At 44.4% G+C, this 23,360-nt stretch overlaps 1 protein-coding gene across 1 annotated transcript in view; it reads left to right on the top strand.

Moving 5' to 3' along the window:
- Positions 1-23,360, top strand: part of PDZD2 (PDZ domain containing 2) — a 997,171-nt gene that overhangs the window by 763,344 nt on the left and 210,467 nt on the right. Inside the window, exons 7-8 of the mRNA XM_086960493.1 lie at positions 10,235-10,383; positions 22,854-22,973. Coding sequence (XP_086816619.1) covers positions 10,235-10,383; positions 22,854-22,973 — 269 coding nt within the window. The remainder of the gene's footprint in view (positions 1-10,234; positions 10,384-22,853; positions 22,974-23,360) is intronic.

The following is a 23,360-nucleotide window of genomic DNA, read 5'->3' as shown; positions in this document are numbered from 1 at the left end:
GGTGGCGTTTGTTTGTTGATTGATATTTCTTTTGGCCTCATCTTTCTCCTTTTGTCCTTCACCAGTCTTCTAAGATTCTAGTGTTTAATGCGATGTTCCTGTACGATGTGATATTTTTTGGATAGGTTTTTGAATTATTAATTAGAGATGGTAAATACATACCTCAAGGAATATTCTCAACCCGTGTCAGGTTAAACCCTTATATTTACTAAATAACCTATACTCAGCCAGCTAGTAGCTGTAGCCAGGCTTAACACAGTGGACTGTGTCGAGTATTTATGCAATACCAAAGCAGTAATGAAATAAGAATGCAAAGCAATACAAATCTCAAACCAAATTAGAAAAATAGAGCAGAATTTTTTAAAACAGAATGCCGCAATCAAATAAGAGGAATTTGAGATATGAATTTTTAACGTGTTAAGTAGAAGTAGTGCCAAGGATCAGATAGTGCCAATGATAGCCAATAGTTGCAGTAGACTGGGACCTAGGCACAATTTTGTATTTCCAGCAGTGGGGCGCAGGTCGGCTACACGAATCAGATTTGTCCTGGTCAGGAAGTTTACCTAATGACTTACTCCTTTAAGTCCTAAACCACCACAGGAGTTCATTTATAAAGAACCCTGAACCTCAGGGAAGGTTCTTAGAGACTCTCAGGTTGTCAGGCAGAGGCCAACAGCAGGTCCAGTTGACACTGGTCAGCTGGGCAGTTGCAGGAAAGGCCTTTTGTAGATTGTTGTGTCCCTATTGATTGAACAGGAGGTCAGCTTTATGACCCTTGGGGTTCACTTATTGTCCTGGGTACAAGAAGGAGCAGGGTCTGTCCTTCATGGCTTCTCTCAGATACTGGACAGCAAGTCCAGTCCTTTTCTGTTCTTTCTCACACCCAGAAAGTGTTTTGAAGTGGGTGCCTAGACATGCCATATTTATGCCTGTCACTAGCTAATCTGTGGGAATGACTCCTGGGCATTTCCTAACCAATGGGTAAAAGTTCCCAGGGTGTATTATGCCCACATTAGGCTTTTTCAAGATGGTGAAAGATTTCGGACACACTAAACTTGAGCTCTGCGGAGTGGCCTATGATAATCCTAGTGTCCTCCCACATGTAATACTAAAATCCAGTTTGAAATAGCCACTGTAACCCTAAATTTACCTCCGATAGGCGCCTGGTAGGACAAAACGGGACGTTCAGCAACCAAACTGTGGATTTTCCTTTCTTTTAAGTGTCCTAAAGTATTTAAACCCAGCAGACCTAACAAGCAGGCTTTTACACTCAAGCAAGATTTGACATTGTAATCTCAAAAAAGGATGCTCAAAGCCAGCACCCTTCTGCTGAGCTCAAAGCAGGCATCCCTGCCCATTTAGGTTGACCTGTCAATCACAATGAACTATTGTGTGGCTCCTGGTCAGCATTTCACACCTTTTTCACACCTATTCAAATGTGAATCCCTGACTGGGAGAAGTTGGAAAGCAAATGAAATTGCCCTTCAAGAATCTTGGTCAGGCAAACGATAACCTTCTTAAAGTTACTTTTCCTAAATATTTATTAAAATCTGACTTCACCATTGAATTATTTAATATATTTGCTTATTTTTTTCTAGCTAGTCCCATGCCATAGATGCAGTATAAGGATCTTAATCTGCACCCCGGTTATCTACATAGGAGTGCTAGGCCTGTCACAGTGAAAAATAAAGTTTTGGTGCTAGTCACTGTAATGACCTGTTTACAGAATATTTCTGCATGTCCTACTGTCCTACTTTTAAATACCATGCATCCAGGCCTAGACAAAAGTACTTTATTAGTGTTTAAAAGGGAGGTTTTGACCTGCCAAAAGGGTTTATTTCGACAGGTCGAATTGCAGTGTTTTCCCTGCTGCAGTCAGGCTATACAGGGTAGACCTGAAGCCATATTTGCAATCAGTGTAGTGGATGCCACAATACATGCTACAAGGCTGTACTGGCATTTAACTTCCAGGCCTTGGGTACCAATTCTACCATATACTAGGGATTTATAGTCATTTAAATAAACCTTTTAGGAGTTTGCCAATTAGACCTTGTTTGAAAGGGGAGAATAGGCACTTTGCTACTGGTTAGCAGGGGTTAAGTGAACTGAGTTCTAAAGCCAGCAAAAATGTAAGGTCCAGCTAAAGACAAAACATCTGGGGTGACCATGCAGAAAAGGCATATTTCTTACAATATGCAAGAAAAAAAAACCTTTGAAAACATTTGCTCATTTTAAAATACATTTTTCTGGATCGTCTAGGTTTTGTTGCCAATTGTGAGTTTCTTTCCCAATCCCATGTCCCAGACATTCTGTTTTTTATGGTCAAATTATGGATTTCTCCTTGAGATTTCTTTGCAACAAGATCCATTCTATCATCAAGAAATCGGTAACAAGTTCTGAGCAGATGCCTTTTCTCTCCTGCATAGATAATTGACCCCTGTCTACCTTCAACTTGTCTGTTTCTCAAGCTCTGTGTCTTCTTCAGGCACTGTAACACCTGAGAGCTTGGCGTTTTGAGTTTTACTAACAAGAACTTATCATCCAGTTTAATCTTTGATTGTCCAGAGATCTATGTTTGTAGTTACTTCAGTATAAGAGTGACATTAATGCCAAAAAGGTTACATCATTTATTAATTTAAGCAACTTTTACCAGTAAGGCATCTGGGCTCTTTGAACATTGGGAGCAGAAAAACACCAAGAGACTGGTGACCATTAACTAAATAAGTGTATTTTTAGAGTTTGCTTGAGCAGTCTAAAATCCGCAAACTAGGACATTTATTTATTTATTTGTGAGATTTATAGAGCGCAAACAAATGCCCGAGGGCGTCTTGGCGCTAAAGATTCGATTCATGACTCTCCTAAAATTGGATACCGGCAAAGTTATTGGTTAAACAACCAGGTCTTTAAATTCTTTCTGAAGGACAGAAGAGTGTGACTCATCCGAATTGATAGAGGAAGGGAATTCCAAAGTCTGGTTGCGGCAACTGTAAACCGTCTGTCTCCCCAGGAAACTGTTCTGGTGCGGGGGACATTTAGATGAAGCAGAGTGACTGATCTCAATTGTCTTAGTGGACGGTATGGGGTTGTCTGATTCCTAAGAAATTGCGGGCCTAAATTCTGTAGTGTCTTCAAAACCAGGCACAGTGCCTTAAATTTTATTCGGTTTTTGATTGTCAACCAATGAAGTTTCCGAATAGTTTGGGCAATTGGTTTGAATTTAGGAGTTCTAGTTAGCAATCTTGCCGCCGCATTCTGTACTGACTGCATTTTATTGATGACCCTGGTTTGTGCTTTGGCAAATAATCCATTGCAATAATCAAGTGACGATAGTACAAGTGTACTTACCAGGGTTTTACCTGCGGTGTCGGGTAGAAACGGAATGATTTTTTTAATGATTTTCATGCTTAAGGTAAGGGAATTCCAAAGCTGGGGGTTAGCATATAGAGAAAGTTACAAGCAGCTAACATGCCTCAAGAGGAAAGAAAGACAGTAAGGACCTTGCTGCATCATAAGGAAGCCATAGAATGAACAAGCTAATTATCAGCATGCCAGCAAGGCATAGACAGTGACACACTTCAGGCTACCATGGACAGGAAGTGTAACTGTGTTAATGAAAAAGTAACAGTAGTACAGTTAGAGGACAGCAGATATGTGGGGACTAGCTTATGTTCTACTGCAAGCTGAGATGAGACTGAAGCCATGGCAAAACTAATAGCATTGTATAAACGAGCTGGAAAATAAGCATCATCAAGCAAACTCAAGTTGTATGATCTGTGGTATCATTGTTAAGCTATTTGGAGGCAAATTGTAAACTTATATATATTCAACCTTTTTTTTACTCCGTCCTTCAAAAAATGTTGAAACATAAGTAGATATTGAATAATAGTCTGTAGGCTTATTGAAAGGCTTATAAGTGGGATTGACATGGCTACAAGTATATGGAAGGTACACACCATTTTTAGAATGACATTTTAAAATGTTTTAATTTGTTACACAAATGAATTGCAGTGCTGATTAACTACAATTCAAGTAGTGTAGTGTTATTGTCTTTGTTCTTGCTTGAAACATAATTATGTTTCCATAAAGTGTAGGTTCTCTGAGGTTTATGTTGAGCCTCTATGATGTTAGTGTTGTTTGGAAACAATTGTTATGAGTGTGGGCGGCCTAATATATTTCAAAGTGTATACAACTTATACCGTTACTTAATACATTGATCGATTTAAAATGATTGTATCACCCCTATGAAGCCTTCAATTACAAAGCAGATGAAGCAGCAGTTTGATAATGGAGTCAGGGATATATGCCTGGTTTCAGCTGCTACCTGGTTTATTACTTCGTGTGCTCCTTTTGCACGCTTTAACTCCTTGAGTGCTCATGACGAGCTGAGCTCGTCATGACCGCGCATGTTAAATGGAACGCTTGCACGCTGGGCTAATTCCCCTGCTGTGATGAGCGTTCCATTGGAACGGGCGTGGTCATGATGAGCTCAGCTCGTCATGAGCACCGGAGCGCCGTGGCTCATGACGAGCTGACCTCGTCATGAGCACCGGGGTGCTGTACGCGCCCTCCGCCCCCCCAGCACAGCGGGGGGAAACAGCCCCGCACGTAAGGGGTTAATGAGGGTGATGCAAACCACAGTGAACTGATAGCATTGTCAAGGCCTTTCTTCAATCTCCAGGGGGAGGTGGGCTAGGTGCTTTTGCCACCCTGCTTACAGGATAGTTCACAGCGTTAAACTCCTGCCTCTGAGATGTCCAGTGACTTGTTGGTCACTAGCTTGAATCCCAGCAGGTTCAACTCAGCCTTCATTATTCCAAGGTCTGTAATTTGAGTATCATTACATGTAGTCATAGTGGCATGGGTATATGTATGTATGTATATGGTATTTCTAGCCAAAAGGCTGCTCAGCCCTGTACGTGGTCAAAGACGAGCATTCATTCAATGAAGAAAATGGGAGGAATCTGGGTTGTGGACAGTTGCATTGAGGTGTAGTGTTCTTTAAAGAGGTACATCTTAACGCTTTCCTAAATTGGAGCAATGTTGGGGCGATCCTGATGGATATTGGGTTATTCCAGATTGTGGCTGGGTAGATGAAAACGGCCTGTTGCGTGTTTTTTCTTTTTTACACTTCTTAGTTTGCTGTCTAATGGTGTCCTGGCTTCTGGTGTGCCGAGACCTTGTCTGTAATGAAAGTGGGAGCGCTTGTTGTGATGACTTTGTGAATGATGCAGCTAATTTGAAGATGTTCGGGCTGGCAAGGGGAGCCAAAAGATGGGGTGATGTGATCATATTGCTTCAGGCCTTGAATGACATGCTGAGGTGTATAGGATGACTCTAAGGGGTGCAGGTTTGGAGTGTGGGAGGCCATGGAGTAGGGCATTGCCACCATCCAGATGTGAGAGTACAAAGGCTTGAACAGCAGTTAGGAAGTTGCTTTCTGCAAGAAACGGTGTAGGTTTTTCTTTAAAAGAGAGAGCTGGTTGCAGGCTGTCTTTGTTTTTTTGGTAGTGTGTTCCCTGAGGGTGAGGTTGCTGTCAGAATTAATTCAAGTGACTTTGCACTTAATGAAAGTTAGGGTTTGTAACAGGTAGAGTTCATAATATTAAGCCTTGTTTGTACTGTTTTTCTATTGTTCTTAGCAAATAAAAGGAATTCTGTCTTAGTTGGGCTGAACTTTCATGCAGGCATTGGACATCTAAGTCTGGATGATGTGCAAGAAGTGTCTGAAGTGCTGGATGTCTGAAGCAGAGGAGACTTTCAAGTAGAGTTGTGCAATAGTGCAGTATAAAGGGCGAGATGCAAAAAAGAACACAATTATTCTTATCAGGAGTTCGATTTCCTCTCAAAATAGTTTGACATTGTTCAGCATTCCGACCATCAATTGTTCTTTTTGCAAATAACTGCAGTAGCATTTTTTACCTTGAATATTCAAAATAGGGGCCGATTAGGATGTCGGTCGGAAAACTTCCGACCGCTGGTCAGAAGCTTTCCGACCGCGGTCAGAGGCTTTCCGACTGACATGGTCGATTTACGGTACAACCGCCCAATTACAATGTCGGCGGTCAGAACGTAAACCGGACGATCATTCCGACTCGGTTCCAACCAGCTCCTGGAGTCTTCTTGCCGGTCGGAGCCTCACCGTAATCCCCAATGGACGGCATTTCTGCATCGGCAATACAATATCGGTTCCCCACAGCCTTTCCCGTGCCGGCCTGTCCGTCACAGAGAGGATGTTAGAAAGCGACTTTGGGGGCCCCTAGCAGGCCCCCTAGCCTCCGTGGCCTATGGTTGGTAGTCAATGGGGTGCTTAGGGTACCCCCCTGTAAAACCCTGTGGCTGGCACTATAGGGTGCCTGCCACAGGGTGCAGGGTTTTACACACACCCCAATTTCTCTTTAAGAGACTGTATTACGGCCTGTTTACGGCCATGACACCAGCTACCATAGAGCAAAGTGAGTATCCGACTGAACAGGGTTCGGTGACATCGTAATCAGGTGGTCGGAACCATCGACCGGAGATTGGTTGGTACCAAGACAGTGTCGGTCAGAGGCAAGACTGACTGACATAGTAATAAGCTGCTCAGTTTTTAACCCTCCAGACACTCAGGGAAGCGGGAAGCATTTAAGATGGATGGGAGTATATCATCTGACAATAACTGGAGCGATGCCGGCACTGAAAGAAATAACTACCTTAGCTGGCTATTCAGGGGCCCAATACAAGCCCCTGTAGCCCTTGCAGTACAAGGGGAGGGCAACCCTTCAGGGGGGCCCCATGCAGCCCAAAGGCTATGAATATTTGGATACCCCTTGGGTGATAAGCGTGCTATACTAATCCTCATAACATAACATTTCTTGCCTTGTTGGACCTCGCTAATGTACAGTGGAGTTTCTGTAAAGAGGAGTCACCACCTCACATCGGCCATTAACCCCTTCGCTGCGGGGATTATTCACCTGTTGTGCTGGGAGGAGGGGGGCGCGCACAGCGCCCGTATGCTCATGACGAGCTCAGCTCGTCATAAGGCACGGCGCTCCTGTGCTCATGACGAGCTGAGCTCGTCACAGGTGCATTGGCTCCCGTGGAACGTTCAGCACAGGAGGGGAATTCTCCCCGCACCTTAGCGTTCCACGGGCCATGACGAGCTGAGCTTGTCATGAGCACCAGAGCGCCGTGGCTCATGACGAGCTCAGCTCGTCAGGAGCATGGGAGGGGTTAAGGACATTGTCTCCAGTCTAAATCTTCTTAACTAATAAATCATTAATATCAGGTATGTTAATCTAATTAGTTCATTGAATGCAAAAAAAGGCTGAAACACCCAACATTTGTCAGGCAATCAACCAGTAGTCTAGGTATGATATCTGTAATGACCTGGAGGGAAGTGGTGACCCTGATGAAAAGCTTACTTTGCTATATGACAAAGAACTGCATCTAGGGGTAAGGATTGGATTGAAACAATTGTTGTTCTTTCTCAGGTGCGATGCTTCTAGGCTCATTTTAAAATGGGAGGTGTGGTATCCTTTTGCGTGGAGTGATGTGCGCAGGGGATTCTACCCCGCTCCTGAAATTTTGAGAATGTTGGAAGAGATTCTAGAGTAGTCCGTTAGAGGCGTCTTATGGAGCTGGATGGGTTAATTTTCCTAGATGTGAATAAAGCTCTTCTGACTACAACAAACAGCCTACGCATTGTCCGTTCTACACTGTTGACGATCAGAAGTAACTCAAAAAGACCATATCAAGTTGATGAGGATTTGAGGAGGAGTTCATGGTCAAGGGTGGTACCATCATACTTGAAAGATTACACATGCTAATTGTTTTGCACTTGGTGAAATGTATTGATGTGTTATGTGTTATAGCTATTTAGTAAAGGTCAACGAATCAAACCCAGAGGTGTATCTCGGCGCTCTTCCTCTGGCGCTCTTCCTCCACAATAAAACGCACCTAGTAATTTAAAACAGCCAGGTTTTTAGAAATGTTTTTAATTGACCAAATCTAAACAGACTCAAGGGTGCCTTGGAAGCTGATTCCACATTGTTGGAGCAGTGTAACAAAAGGGTCTGCCCCCTGTCCTGAGACTCGGACACAGGGAATAGACAGCAGTGTCTTATTGCTGGATCTTACTATGTGAGAGGGACAGTAGTAACCTAGTTTGTCTTTAAGATTGAGGGGACGTGCCAAATAAGGCTTTATGAGCAAGACAACAGATCTTAAATACAATATGCTTTCTTGACTGGAAGCCGGTAAAGAGAACAGAGTGTGGGGGCGGAAGGAGACCCTGATTGATGGGGTAATGTGTTAAAAAGAAAAAGGAAATTTAGGGATTGGTAAGGAAACCCAAGTCTGGGAACACCATGTATATTTAGCATTTCATGTTTAGATTGGAATGTGTACATTTTATATTTAGTCTAGATAAATTAGTGTGTATGTACAGCATAAGTTATTGTGGTGTTTTAAGAAGGGGCGTTGTGTGGTTTCCTCGTGTGTGGAATGATGTGCGCAGGGGATTCCACCCAGCTCCTGATATTTTGAGAATGTTGAAGGAGAATCTAGGGGAGTCCGTTGGACGCGTCTTATGGAGGTGGATGGGTGATATTTCCTAGTTGTGAATAAAGCTTTTCTGACTACAAGGAACAGCCTACACATTGTCCTTTCTACAGGAGGCTTCCAATTGGGGAAATAACTACATTTTAGCCACAGCTGCAGATAAAGAACAAGTGCTGAAAACTGATTGGTTATGATTGACAGGATCTTGTCCTTGTACTCTTGCTTTGAAATAGAAGTTGAGCCACTTTTCTAGAAGCTCAGCATTGCTACTGTGTCCAACACCATCATTTTATTTGACTGTCCTGATCCAGTGAATGTATGTTACAGATTATTCATGTATTTATTATGTATTTATTCAATTTGTAAAGCGCGCTATCACTTAGCAGGCATCCTGGCGCTGGAAACGTGACTCAAGGGGGGAGCGAGTAAAAACCGGGAACGGCCACTACGTCCTGGGAAACAGCCAGGTTTTTACACTTTTTCTAAAGGGAAGAAGCTCTCCAAGTTGCCTGATTTCCCAGGGGAGACTGTTCCACAATTTAGCAGCTGCCACCCCAAATGATCTGCCCCCCGATCTGACCTTACGAAACCTAGGAATCTTCACTAATCTAGCCGACGAGGAGCGCAGTGTTCTTGTCGGGGTGTACCAGTTGAATTTTTTGCGCATACGCACCGGTCCTATCCCATGAAGGGCTTTAAAAACAAGGCATTTTAAAAATCCTTTGAGATGTTTAATGTATCTAGGTTGTATTATATGATGTATGATTTTAGAGAAGAGCACACACTGATAAATAAAATGCAATGAGAAAGTGTAGCACACGACTAATCACATAGCTATGCTCTGATTTTGTAATTGGGCAGCTCCTTATGGGATGCAAGATTGTGCAAGACACTACACCAGTCAGAGATCAAATCAGCAAATAACAACCTTTGGCAGAGCTGGTGTTGGCTCCCAACCTTTTGGCTTTGTCCATGCTTGTTTTGTCATGCTTTTTACAAAACATAATTCTTGGTGAAGCGCCCCTAGTCCATCAAAAAATAGAAACATTGGTTAAAAACAAAAATAAGTTTTGGTCTCATAAAGCACACATTGCCATAAAAGGCTTCGTCATCTTAAGGAACTACATTGTGGGTGGGTATGCTCCTTGTGAAAGGGCCGAATGCCGTCACTCACAGTGAAGTTAGCCAGTGGCTGAAATGGGCTGACCCATTGCCCCCTGCTATATGCTTTAGTGGGTGGAAAAAAATGTAATGACCCAATATCCGGCCCGTGGTTGAAGAAGATTGGCTGAAAGCCACTATTAATAAGTGTAAATATAAATGTAATTTTGATAAATCAAAAGGTCTTGGCTAACTCTACACCTAAAAAAGCACACACCAGTGTGCATGGAGTAGATCTCTCAAGTGTAGGAGTGGCTGGAAAGGTAGCCCTAAGCACTTGTTTTAGAGGACCCTCTATTAAATGAAGATGATGCATTTAAGTGTCATCAGAACTGACACATGCTTTGATCCGTCTGAGGCCAATGACTTCAGTACCAACACGAAAACTGCTCTCTCTGTTCCTAGACATTCTGATCCTTGGACTCAAAGATGTATCCTGGGATAAAGTCCTTGAAGTGTGAGAGTGTATTTCGGCCTGACCTATAAAGTGTATTTTAATGTTGCGCGCTAAACATATCCCTTTTTTCTGCAACAGGTGGTGCATCTCGTTTGGAGTCTGTTGGCGAAGATGATGAACTGACCGTGGAAAATGGGGATCCCAGATACCCAATTCGAGAAAAACTATCGAGAGGAGGCAGAAAACATTCCCTTCCTCATCAGCTGGAGTCAGCAGCTGCTCGGCAGGTACGTTAGTAGTGTATTTCCCTTTTTGATCGATCTGTACATGGTTTAACCCCTCCCCTGCTGGTGACAGAACCACTCCGTCATCAGCCGCGGTTCCGCGCCTGCGCTGAATGTTCTATTGAGCGAGCGGGCCGTGATGGAACCGCTCCGTCATGAGCACAGCGCAACCGCGGCTGGTGACGGAGCGGTTCCGTCACCAGCATGCACCCGCCGCGCGACCGCCCCTCACCCCCTTAGCATTGCGGCGGAATAGCCGCCGCAGTGAAGGGGTTAAATCTATTATACCCTCTGCATGTCCTCTCTGCCGTCTTTGTGACGCGGGCAAACCATGTATAGAGGATATACTTCCTCTTTAAGTCATGCGCTGATATAATGCTTGGTTAAGGAACTGGCCGAAGATATTGAGAATGTAAGCTAAGAGATGCTGAATCCATAAGGACATTTGAGGAGGAGGAATGTGGGAGATTTGATGTCAGAAAATGAATGTTCTGACTGAAGAAATTCTCCTCTTAGCGGGAGCATAGTTTCTTTCAGGTAGTGGCTTTCGAGGGAGGTAACCACCAGGATATCCACCAGGGGAGGGCAGCCATGGATCCTTGCCCGGTGCACTGCGCTCCTGCTAGTTCATTTAATAAGAAAGCATGGATTGGATGGTCATTGAGGGATAGCACGGCCACTAGGTGGTGAGAAATACTTTTTCTTTTTCCGTTTAAGAGGTAGGGACCAGCAAAATCGTATTGACCCAGGTTGCAGAAAAGCTTCTGATTGGCCTTTTTCTAGTACCGCTGACCATAAATTAACCAATTGGCGGGATACTTTTGGCGTTTGCAGCCTGGACACGGACCACAGACAACATTTCCTGTGCCCAAACGAGAGCCACTGATGTCCTCTGGGAAACCTCTGACTGATGAACTTAGTGGCGAGATGACTTCCTAGGGTTACAGAACTCTAGTTGTGAATCCTCCAGACACTCATGGAAGCCTGTAAGGTGGATGTAGGGATACTATCTGAGAATAATTGGAGAAATGCTGTACTATCACTGTAAGAAATAACTACCTCAGCTGGCTATCCAGGGGCGTAACTCAGACTTATGTAGCCCCTGCGCCGTAGGGGGCCCCAATCAGCTCAAAGGCTTCGAATATTTGCAAGATATTAGAGACATTAGAAATACTGCGGCTCATTATCACATTCTGCAGACGGGCCATCATTTTTCGTTACACCTCTGTGGCTATCGACTGTCCCAGAATAACTAGGATGTACTACAACTGATGAAGGCTATGGAGGTTAGCTCACCTCAAGGTCTGCATTGTCAGACTAAACAGGGGACATTTAACTGACAGCACGGGGCTTAGGGATTCTGGGTAAGGGTGCCCTAAGTTCTTTCTGAGGCAATTGAATGGATATTTACTCTGAACCCCCTGAAGGCCCTACTGACCCTGTAAGAGACATTGGAAATACAAGATACGCTAAAATGTTTATCATCTTGGTGCTTCCCTTAGCCAAAAGGCACATTACAAGGTAACAGTGAGCCAGAGAGGAACACACTGCGGAGGTGTAGACTCTGTGCATAAGGACATTGGGCCTAGCGTAGAACCGGAACAGTGATCTAGAACCTGTCAGCATGAACTAATACCGAGTTGGGAAGTTAAAAAGCTTTCCTTGCTCGAGGTTGAGGGGGGATGCTGCGCTAATATCGTTTTTTGCAGTGCATGGAAAGATGACCATGCAAATTTGTTTCCATTATTCTCAACTTCTCCTCTAGATACTGTCTCAAAAATGTCAAAAAAAGTTGTTAGTAAGACACCGAACATTTCTTTTTAAGACTTTACTTAATGGTAAGTAAAACAGTCAACAACACTTAGAGCACAAATACTTTGACATTCTAGGTAATTTGTGACAGAGGGATATGCCGCTATACAGTGTCAGTTCAAATGGTCAAGTGCAAGCCCCTCTGACCAATAAGATTTGCCTTGTTTTAAAGGAATGGAGGATAGGAAACATTAACAAAAAGAGCAAAGGATGCAGAAAGACTTAATGAGATTGATAGAGGATCAGATAGATGGGAGGACAAAGAAACAGACACATGGACATATGGTCAGATGAGCAGAAGGATGGATGTAAGGAAGGGATGGATGACTAGATACAAATGGACGAACTGATGGTTCTATGAAGAGAATGATAGATGACCATATAGATGGATAGATGGATTGTTGAGTGGACTGATAGATGGAAGAATTGAAAATAGATACATTAATATGAAAAGGGATGGATTAATAGGCTGATATAGATGGAAAGAAGAATGAATAGAGGGACAGATGAAAGAATGGGTATTGTATTGTATTGTAATTGCATTTATATAGCGCTTACTACCCCTGACGAGGCGTCAAAGCGCTTTTTCGGCGGGTAGCACGCTACTCCGGGACCCACAGAGAAATTAGTGTTGAATTAGTATAGTGAAACATGCAAGTACATTTTAAGTGGTGGATAGGTTAATCAGTTATTTGGATTTGGAATGATAGCAGAAGGATAGAGTAGGACAAAGGTTTGTATTTATTTATCGCTCGCTTGTTGACGCATGGAATTCAGGGAGCCTATAGAGGATTAGTGGTGAATTAATATGGTGAAATATGAGGTAATTTCAGTGGTGTATATTAGTCTGTTACTTGGAGTGAGAAGGATAGCGGATGGATAAAAGGGGAAGAAAGATTTGCATTCTTATAGCACTTGTTACCCCTGATGGGCGTTGAAGCGCTTTTCTGGCGAGTAGCACGCCACTCCGGAACCCATAAAGGGTTAGTGTTGAAAATTAGTATAGTATAAATATGAAGTAATTTGAGTAGTAGATATGTTATTCAGTTATTTGGGCAGTATATTAGTATAGTTGAATATGGAATATGGAATTTGAGAAGTGAAACATGTTAGTCTGTTAATTTTTATTGAAAAAGAATAGTGGAGGGATAAAAGAGTGAAGGATTTTTTTTTTTTTTTTAAAGTCTTAAGAGCAGTAGGAAGAAGCTTTTGGATGAGTAAAAAGGAGTTTTGGAGGGAAGGGGTCAGAGGGGAGAGTTTGTAAAAAGAGGTGTCAGATGATGCAAGGAGGTGTAGAGCAGGAGAGAGTCTAGAAAAGGTTATTTTGGTGATCATAGTAGTGGTGTCCCGGACAAATGGCGGGATGAACATTTGGATGGACACACTCCTGTTCAATCAGCGAGTCATCCCGCCTCTGTAAACTTACCTGTGGGAGAGGGAGTCCCAAAACGGTCACACTCAGTTCAAGAGTTGATGTGCAGGCATACTTTAACTACTTTTCCTTCAGTTAGCCAGCTCCCCGGGCAGGAGAGGCTTGAGCTAGCCGGAAGACTGCACCCGCTTCCACGATTCTTGATGGATGGGCTCAGTTCCCACCTGACCCCATGCTCCTCGCTGAGCCCCTCCACCCTGCAGAAAGGCTAGAAGGTTGGAGTGGCTGTCAGCTGCAGGGCACCTACTTCCACTGCTGATGCAATAAACTGCCTCAGTGTGACTTTGGCAATTTTTTTTTTCTCCTGATGGTTGCCGAGTGAGTGTGCGAGCACTGTGTCCATCCTACAGGGATTTTTCTCGTTACTTATGGCTCTCACTGAAAGCCCCTAGCATGAACGCCGGATTCTAAATCTAGTTATTCACTGCTTTGAGGTAGTAGTGGTGATGTAACAAAAGTTGTCACCCACTGTTGGGTCACCCAGACTCAGAAGCCCTGGACCACCCTGCATCCCCCGCACTGCGGGCGAGTATAATGTCCCCCTGTTTAGTCTGACAGGGCAGGCTTCGCTCTCATTGTTTATTTTACGTCACTCAGAACGCCTTGGTGATAAACATGCCTGTTATTCACTGTTCCCCATCTGTAATTCTTTATGTGCTTCCGCCGTGCATGCACGCGACCCTGTAATGATTTTTCATAAAGCAGCATGCTCAGCAGCCCTCTTTGAATTATTTTTTTACTCTAGATTGCCGAGGGCGAAATTGCTTTCCCGGTGCTTGTGAGTAAATCATCAAGCATTGGCAAAGACAAGAGCACCAGCAGCATCAGACGGTGCAGAAATAAAAATTCTACAATTGACACAGAGACCGCGACGTAAAAGCAGTGTAAACGGGGACAAAGGTTACTAGAGAGAACGACTTAATGCCCAGTTCTATCACAGAAGTCAATGCGACATATTGTAAAACAGCGTAACCTTTAATGAAATGACATGGCTTTAAGAACTGCCCACCCAACTCATTAAAAACTGCAATAACTAAAGGCTGTTGGGGGCTGACCACAAGCCCCCACACACTGTACTCTGAGTATGTATGTAATAATATATTGGTAACTTAAGGTCTCTGACAGGCAGCTACAGTTATCTCAAGGCAAGACCTAAAACATGGAAATAGGGGCTCGAAAGACTGGAATGTTTGCAGGTTGTGGGAAGATACAACAACTGAGCCCCCCTTCCATGGGAAGCTGTAGGATAGGGGACGCCGCAATCCGTAATGAGGACATTTCTCCAGCTACTCTTCATGCCTGGAGGCCGGCCCACACTTCTCTTCTTCACCATATTACGGGGAACACGCTAACCTGCATTTTATAAGGAATAACATATCTCTAAACTTTAGGGATCTTAATAAGTCCCTCTGCTGGCGACATCATGCCTCTTTATCACAAAACTCTTGCAATATCCAGGCAGGTATATTATTATGGCTGTTTCAATGATTACTGTGAGCAGTAAACTTTATCTGCATTTCGTAAAATGTTGCCTCTTTGCTGTATTTTATCACCTTTGGAATTATGTTAATTTGGCTTGGCTTACAGCATCCATTTATGTTTGATATGAGGAATGCAGAAACATCTGTTTGAAGTTCAGGTTTATAATCTCTCGGCCTACTGCTCTTTTTATCCAGTCCCCCCTTTCCTTGCCATGCAGCTGCTAACATGCTTGTGTCGGGGTAGTGCTCGCTCTGCATCTTTAGGCATGAGAACTGCTTGTCTTGACTCACAGGGGTTCCAGGTTTATTATGTCAAAGGCTTCTGCGTTCATAGGTTACACGGTAGTGTTTTATTTTCAGATCTCTGCCCTCGTTTCCAGCAAGTGTCATTCTTGCCATGACTGTGTCGATCAATGTATGAGCGCTCCTTCTGCTTCAAGTCTGCATTTCATTAGGATAACTAGAAGCAAGAACTCTGAGACACAATCCGTGATCTCTTCTCACTGGACAACAGTCACATTTAGATTTTCACGGATTATGACGTTTTCAATTACAATATCTCAGATCATTACGTAAACTAAAAGTGCGCAATCACTTCACTTGACGTCTTTTAAATCCAGATGACCCTATAAATTGAAACTTAAAAGTGGCGGTATCGTGTCAGTAAATGCCTGTAGTCATTTTAAATAAACCAATGACTAATTTCCCAATAAAAAATAAGTTTTTGGGCCCATGATTTGTATTAAGAGCCCACTTCAGAACGCCTTGCAAGTACCAAGGCTGCCTAGTCTTTCCACCTCTTGGTTCCTTCTTGTGCCAGTATATACTTCTCTGTCGCTCTTGCATGTTCTTTTTCATCTCTGCCTTATCACGTTGGCTCTTTTTTTACTTTCACCTCCTTCTTTCTCTATGATCTGCTTTTCTCTCTCTATTGCTTATCAGGATTCCCGAGGTGGTGTGGATTTGAGGCAAAAGTTGAGATGTAAATTCACGAATCCTCCTCACAGGGGAATCTAGCAAACGAGAAAATGTGTAGGACCACACTAACTGTAGTGCTGGTGGTCCATAATATCCCCAACACAAACTAGGGGTAAGAGAAGAGAAAAGCTCTCTGGACTTTCCTATGGGAGTCTTTTGGAATTTATGGAGGGTTAGTGGGGCTTGAATAGTTGTATCGGCTCTGTGTTGAGCCGCATGTAAATAACCAAACAAATTAGATTACGGTTATAACTTCATTGATGCACATAGAGATAATATTGCCTAGATCAGTACTTTTACTTTATTCTTAATCGAAGAGATACTTGGGAAGTCCTAGGTCGCACCAGGAATCCCTCTCCAGAATCGGCCAGCATTGAGGAATCACAGCTCTTCTCCCCAAATAAGGAAAACGGGTCAGGTGGACTTCCGCTGAACCTTCAAGGGGGACGGCTTCTGGGGAAAGGGGTAATCAACACAGTGCCACGGGAGCCAAGCAATGCGCTAACGGTAGTGGGACTCATTCAACCATTGAAAACTGCGTGGCGTCTGTTTCTTCGAGATGCCTCTACTTACACTGCCCCTGAAGTGTTCAACCATTTTTTGATTAGATGTATTCTGACTAATCACTGAGGCCTTTATCGCTCTCTACCCTTGAAGGCCCACCCACAGCTATGGTGCTTTAGCGGCCAGGGACCGGTGCACCGCCCCTCTCATCTGACCTCTGTCTGTCAGGGACAGACTCGACAGTGTGATTATTTTTTTTACAGTTTCTTGCCTCTGCTGTCCTACTGTGCCGAGATCCCCTTGATCTTGCATGGATCCTGAAATTGCTGTGGCAGGCTCATTCGCCAGAACCATTCATTGTATCATTCATAAACTAAGTGCATGTTTTTCATGTTGTTGGTTTTGATGTGGGCTGAGTTCATCGTCCTCCCTTCGTCTTGGATTCTAAATACTGGCAGCATCAGCATGGTTAGTGGTATTGTAGCAAGTTTGTGGTAAAGCCCTTTTTCATATTTTTCCTGGTACAATCTTTCAAGCCAGCCAAGTCAGTTCCTATGCAACTATGTTCAGCTAGTCACTGATCCCTCTTGTCTTATAAAGGACCATTATATATAATTCTGCATGTAAACCAGACTTGCCCATAAGAAATCAGCTGGCACACTTTAGATAAAAGGCAAGCTTTAATAATCTATTTATCTGGTACTGAATCTTGTCATTCCTATTATTCTTTATTTGTTAAGTTTGGCGAAGGAATTGAAAGTTATAAACCGCACCGATCTCCCTCTTTCCAAAGCATGTAAATACGTAAGATGGCGACCTCAAGGGCAAAATCACGGGGTACTTCCATGTTGGAAAGGCATTCAACTATGGAGTTTTTGACACTTTTGTTCAAAATTATCTCTCATTTAGAAGGGTGCATCCTTGCCTGGATTGATGTTAATTCTCTCCTCCTGAACACCTATAAACCTGGTCTTTGGAAACAGTGGGGCCTCTTGGGTCTGATGCGTTGACACTCTCCAATATTGTTCTTCCTCCTCTCTGAGTAGAAATCATTCACAATTTAGTAGTCATTTTTGGCCTCAATCTTACCTTTAAATAGAAGTGAGTACATTGAGCTCTTTGTTTTTCTTCCCCTAAAATTGGTGAGAAAGGTCATCCTTCTACCATGCTCTAACAGGAAACTGGACCATGGTTCAGTGAACTGTCTTGTCTATAATGGGTTTCTCTAATTCCTAGTCTCTGGGAATGCCATAATCTCTAGCTGAGAGACTTCAGTTCTTTAAACCATCAGCTGGCAAACTAGGTTTGACTATGTGTCCGAGGTCCCACATGTCTAACGCAGGCCCTCAATTTACAGATCCGCCTCACCTGTCTTTTTGTTGATCCTTGCTTTCCTAAGGCTTGCATTGGGAATGGAGTCCTTTCTCCTTTAACCACTCCCATGCTCATAACGAGCTCAGCTCGTCATGAGGCACGATTGCGCTGTGCTCTTGACGAGGTGAGCACGTCATGACCGCTGCGGCGCTCACACGCAGGGATAATTCCCCTGCTGTGCTGAACGTTCCACGAAAACGGGTGTGGGACAGCGCCACCGTGCTGCATGACGAGCCGAGCTCGTCATGAGCACTGGGGCGCTGCGCCCACCCCCTCCCTCCAGCACAGCGGGGGAATTACCCCCGCGGCAAAGGGGTTAATAGCAAATGTTTGGGTCAACCGTTCACTTGAACTGTAAGTCACCAAATGCTATTTCTACTTCCACAAGAAATTAAAAACTCTGCCTTTGTTTGCTCATGTTTAGGAGGCTATTGTCCTAGCAATAGTCTCACTGCCTGTATGTGCTTTCTCAGTGCAACTGTGCTCTCGCAATTAGATAAAAAGATAAATCTGCAATACCTCATCGCCTCAACACAAATCCAACTCATGCAAACCATACCTGAATCACAAGCCAATCCAGAGAGCAAAGAGATGCTGAATGCATGACATGATTGTGGAGGTCACTCAGAAATCTCCATCCACAGCCTCCTCCGCGGACCCAATATCTCCTTTACCTGACACTCTAGATACAACATAATGCTTTTCATGAATTTCTCAAAATTCCAGAGTCGTAGAACAGGCGACATCATCAACGCTTTGACCTTCTGATGATGTCACAGCTTGGCCCTGTCTCTCTCTTCCACAGAATCCTATTTGCTGCTGAGTGATCAGGCAGGGTAGATCTTACTCAAGGTAAAAAGGGCTGGTGAAGCCCTGATCAATTTCTGTTCTGTGGCCTGCCTTGGTATCCCTGTGACCATGCAACCAGTGGTGGTGCCGGGAGCAAGCCAGGGGCTGTTCCAGGTTACAAATTAGGCAAAGTAGGCACAGGCCTAAGGGCCCCACTCCTTTTAGGGGCCCCGTGACAACAGATCAAAATAATATTGATTAGATCTTGAAAGAAAATTGCAATCAAGCTTTCCTTAATTGTTTGCGAGGGTGCGGGCGAAATTTCGTCTGCCTAGAGCCCTCCACAGGGTTTAATCCAGCACTGGGCAGGGGTTGAAAGATTTACCTCCAGTCCACCCATAACTGACACCCATCCATTTCTAGTTCTATACCTTTCCATCCTTGAGCAGTGAGAAGGGGCAGCGGTGCGAATGAGCTACTGCCTGATTACGTGTAAATATTTCATGAGCTGAACCCTCCGATGATGTTTTTTCAAAGACTTGAATTACATCAACGATTCTAAAATGTGCTATAGGATCGAAATACTTGATGTTTTCCAGGATGCTCAAATGAAATGTAATTGCAGTTATAAACCTTAAGAGGTAGATTGAGAAAACCCCCTTTTACCATAGCTGCAGATTTGCATATTGCTGAATACGCCCAGGTGCCTCATAGATGGATCTCATTTATCCTGAAGTCACTTATGAATGTTTAGCTTGTTCGTCGTTTTGCTTTGTTGCACAATCTTAAGCATGTTTCCCATTTTCGGTGATTGCATGTGTTTAATGCCATCCTCAGTTGCTTCAATTACCCATGACCACAGTTGTGTAATATTTGTTTTCTTCTTTTTTGCATCTGCCTTGCACCCTCTCACCTGTTTTCATCAATCATCCATTTTGTGCATGTAAGTTATCAAGTGTGTTTTTCATTTCATCTCTCGCTTTTGCTGCTCATGCATGTAGTTGCAACGCATTTCCCATGCCAGGCTGTCCTAAAGCACTGATTGGTTGTTGAGTGTATATCTTGTGTCCGCGTGCCATGAGTTATAATGCGTGCAAGAAGGCTCTTCAAGTTGGTGCATACATTGAGTTAAGTGCACAGGGACAGTGTCTGCCTGCCTATGTACTTTCTAAAACATGTGATATTTTCATTCTGCTCCTCTTCATATCCAACACACATCCCTGGTTGTTGATATCACAGAGAGCCCGGAGTTGGGTTGCATGATGGAACAACGCATGCCTGAACCATGCGGTCTTAACCACGACCATGTCTTTATCACGCCTGCCTTTACCACATACTTTTCTGGTAAAAACATGATTGGTAAAGGAACATGTGTGCTAAAGATCATACCCCTCAACCCCAGCACTGAAAACTGTTCCCTTTCCCCCGCCCTGAGCCCTAAAAATTAACCACATGCCCTAAAAAATACCAACCTGGCTCCAGCACCCCCACCCCCACATCTAAAAACTGTCCCCTACATTTGTAAAGTACCCCGACCCAGCCATCTCCACCCTGAGGCCTAAAAGAGCCCCATGCCCTTAAAACGGTCCCTTTTCCCTTGCCCTCCAACCCTGAGCCCTAAAAACTGACCCTTACCCATGTAAAGCACCCTGACCCAGCCTCCCCCCACCCTGAGGCCTGAAACTGCCTCATCCCTGAAAATGGTCCCTTCCCCCGCCCGAGCCCTACAAAGTGACCCCACACCATAAAAATTAGCCCAACCCCAGCCCCCCCTCCCTGAGCCTTAAAAACTGTCCCCTACATCAGTAAAGTACCTTGACCTAGCCCCCCTTCCCTGGGCCCTAAAACTGCTCCCTGCCCTATAAACAGCCCAACCCTCCTGTGCCCTAAAAACTACCCCCCCCCCCAAAAAAAAGTACCCCTCAAGACCCAGCCCCACTTACATTACTGCGCCCTCTCTCGATCCTTCCTCTTCTTGTGCCCGCCGATTCTGCAGCTTAACCGCCTAAATGGCATTCCATTACCACGCATATGCATTGTTAAGGTTTATAATTGGTGAAGGCAAAGTTGGTTCGGCTTGCGGGGATACGGCACACGGGGCTGAGCCCGCATTGTTAAGGCCTTCACCCCCCCCATTAGTTGCCTTGACTCCCCCCATGAGTTGCCTTCACTGTGCTTGCTTGGTAGGGGTGTGGTAACTGAAACTTGATTTACAGGACTGTCCACTGCTTTACCAGTGTCTGATGGGCCTGTCTGGTTTGCGCTTGAAAGTGGGGCATGCACAATGCTACTTCGTTTTGAAATTAATTCATGCTTTTATTTTGGTGGACGTAGCTCATGTTGCCATCGAATGTTACATTGGTAGGTCATCAAGTGTATAGTAAACATCTTTTTCTGATGTTCTGGTCTCTAGTTGAGGATGCTTGGTTTGTATGATTGAGACAGCGCAAACCATAAATCAGCCATATGATTTTGGCATGGTCTGTTCCCATGGGGAGCAGGGTCAGTACTGATTTGCATAAGTCTACCCTCTGTCTTGAGTGGGACAGTGTGAAAAACACAGGTGTTGGAACTGTAGCCAGAGCGGCTGCTACTAGTATAGACTGTTTGCAAGCATTCCTGCCTTTTCCTTTTCTGTGTTTAGACGTAACAGCCTAAGTGGCACAGGATATGCCCAGATGTTGGTACCCTCCTCACTGTGCCACAGGACCCAAACCATACCTCGCTGACGAGGCCTAATAAGGCTGAAACCAGTCTGGGGTAGCTTGTGATCCTTCATCTGGTGATTTGGGATGAAGTGTTGCATGAGCACCAGAGTCAGTACTGATTTGCATAAGGTGGGCCTCTTTCTAGAGTTACGCAGGAATTGATCATCAAAATATGCCCCAGAGCAATTGCCACGAGTTTGGACTGTTTGAAAATTTCCTGCCAATCGCCTTTTTTTGTGCTCGCGCTAAATACTGTAGCCGATACATGGTAGTCATATGGAGGTACAGATGTCTCTCATTCCATTAACCCGTTGGGTGCTCATGACGAGCTGAGCTCGTCATGAGGCACGGTTGAGCTGCACTCATGACGAGCTGAGCTCGTCATGACCGTTGGAACGTTCACACACGGGGATAATTTCCCCGCTGTGCTGAACGTTCCAAAACGGGTGTGGTCGTGACGAGCTCTGCTCGTCATGAGTGCAGGTCCACTGTGCCTCATGGCGAGCCGAGCTCGTCACAAGCACAGCGGCGCCGCGCGCGGCCCCTCTTACCCCCGCACAGCAGGTGAAAACGCCCCGCAGAGAAGAAGTTAACAAACCTCTGTCCATTTCTTTGGAGGAGACTACATGGCTTTCGGAATTGTATCTCCTGCTCAAGCGATGCTGAACAAAGGGCTCTGAGTGCAAAGCTCCTCATTTAATGGGGCTATGAGTACTGCAGAAAAACCTGTGGTGTGGGATGGCAAGTGCTTTTGCCCATTGCCAGGGCAGTGCCAGATCCCCAGAGGGAGGTCGTGAGGCGCGGCTTTGTAACATCATGTACGACTAGAATCTGCACATAGAACCCCCAGCTTTCTGAGCACCTGACAGGTTGTGTCACCCTCCTTGCAGTATGTACAAAGGCTAGCGTGGAAAACCGACCCTCCTGTCTTTTGGGGCATTTTCTATGGGAACTGTGTTAGAACTTATGCTTAGCAAATGTAGCTCCAAGTCTGGCTTTGCATATAAGCATAAATACATTTACCAAAACAACTTCTTTGTAGCCGCATGACCCGTGCCTCTTTAAATGAATTAGCAAATGGTTGGTGTGTTTTATGGTTATCCAGAAATATGAAATATAAGTCTCCCCGTTCTTCCATTAAATGTGTTCATGTAGGATTGCATATTAAATTGAAAAAGTGGATTATATTGATGGGGCCATTTGCGCTTTGCTGAGTCCTATCCGAATGATGTGAAATCAGCTTTAATCAGCTTTGCTGTGATTTTCTTTCTCCGTGGCAGGCCCCAAAGAAAATCCTGTGCACCTCTTATACTCTTCCAAAAGAGATGCTGAGTGTATCTGATTGTACGATAAGTGTCATCATGTATTTGCATAACCTTGAGTGATTTCTTTCAGGACTACCATATTGTGAAGAAGACCACGCGCTCTCTGAGCACCGCTCAGGTGGAGTCTCCCTGGAGGCTGGCCCAGCCGTCCATCATCTCCAACATTGTGCTGATGAAAGGACAAGGCAAGGTGAGTCTTTCGTCAGAAGTGAGGGGCATACTCAACCATGGCTCTGTTACACAAGGTAGACTCCTAGGATGCAGGGGTGTGGACGTGTCGTGGAAGTTCACCTTGCTAGCGTCTGATTGGTTGAAAAGTGTCGCCAAAGATGGAATGAATGCAGAAGTGCTTCATAGCAGAAGTGCAGTAAAAAGTGCATGGCCGCATCTCCTGCGAGCAGCGGAGGTGACTTGGCTGATTCATGACTTTTGCTGCATGCCACCAGCAGCAGTTTCATGTACAAAATATAAGCTCTCCCAATATACAAATAAGCTCCCACTATTTACTTCAGGCACCCTCTGACAAGTGAACTCAATGGTAATTGGAAAATCATGTCACCACTCACTTGTAGTAGTT

The sequence above is a fragment of the Lissotriton vulgaris genome, chromosome 3_1 (genome assembly GCF_964263255.1).
Source record: "Lissotriton vulgaris chromosome 3_1, aLisVul1.2, whole genome shotgun sequence".
Classification (NCBI taxonomy): Eukaryota; Metazoa; Chordata; class Amphibia; order Caudata; family Salamandridae; genus Lissotriton; species Lissotriton vulgaris.
The sequence above is the reverse complement of the archived record's forward strand: the minus strand, read 5'-3'. Positions and strand labels throughout refer to the sequence as shown.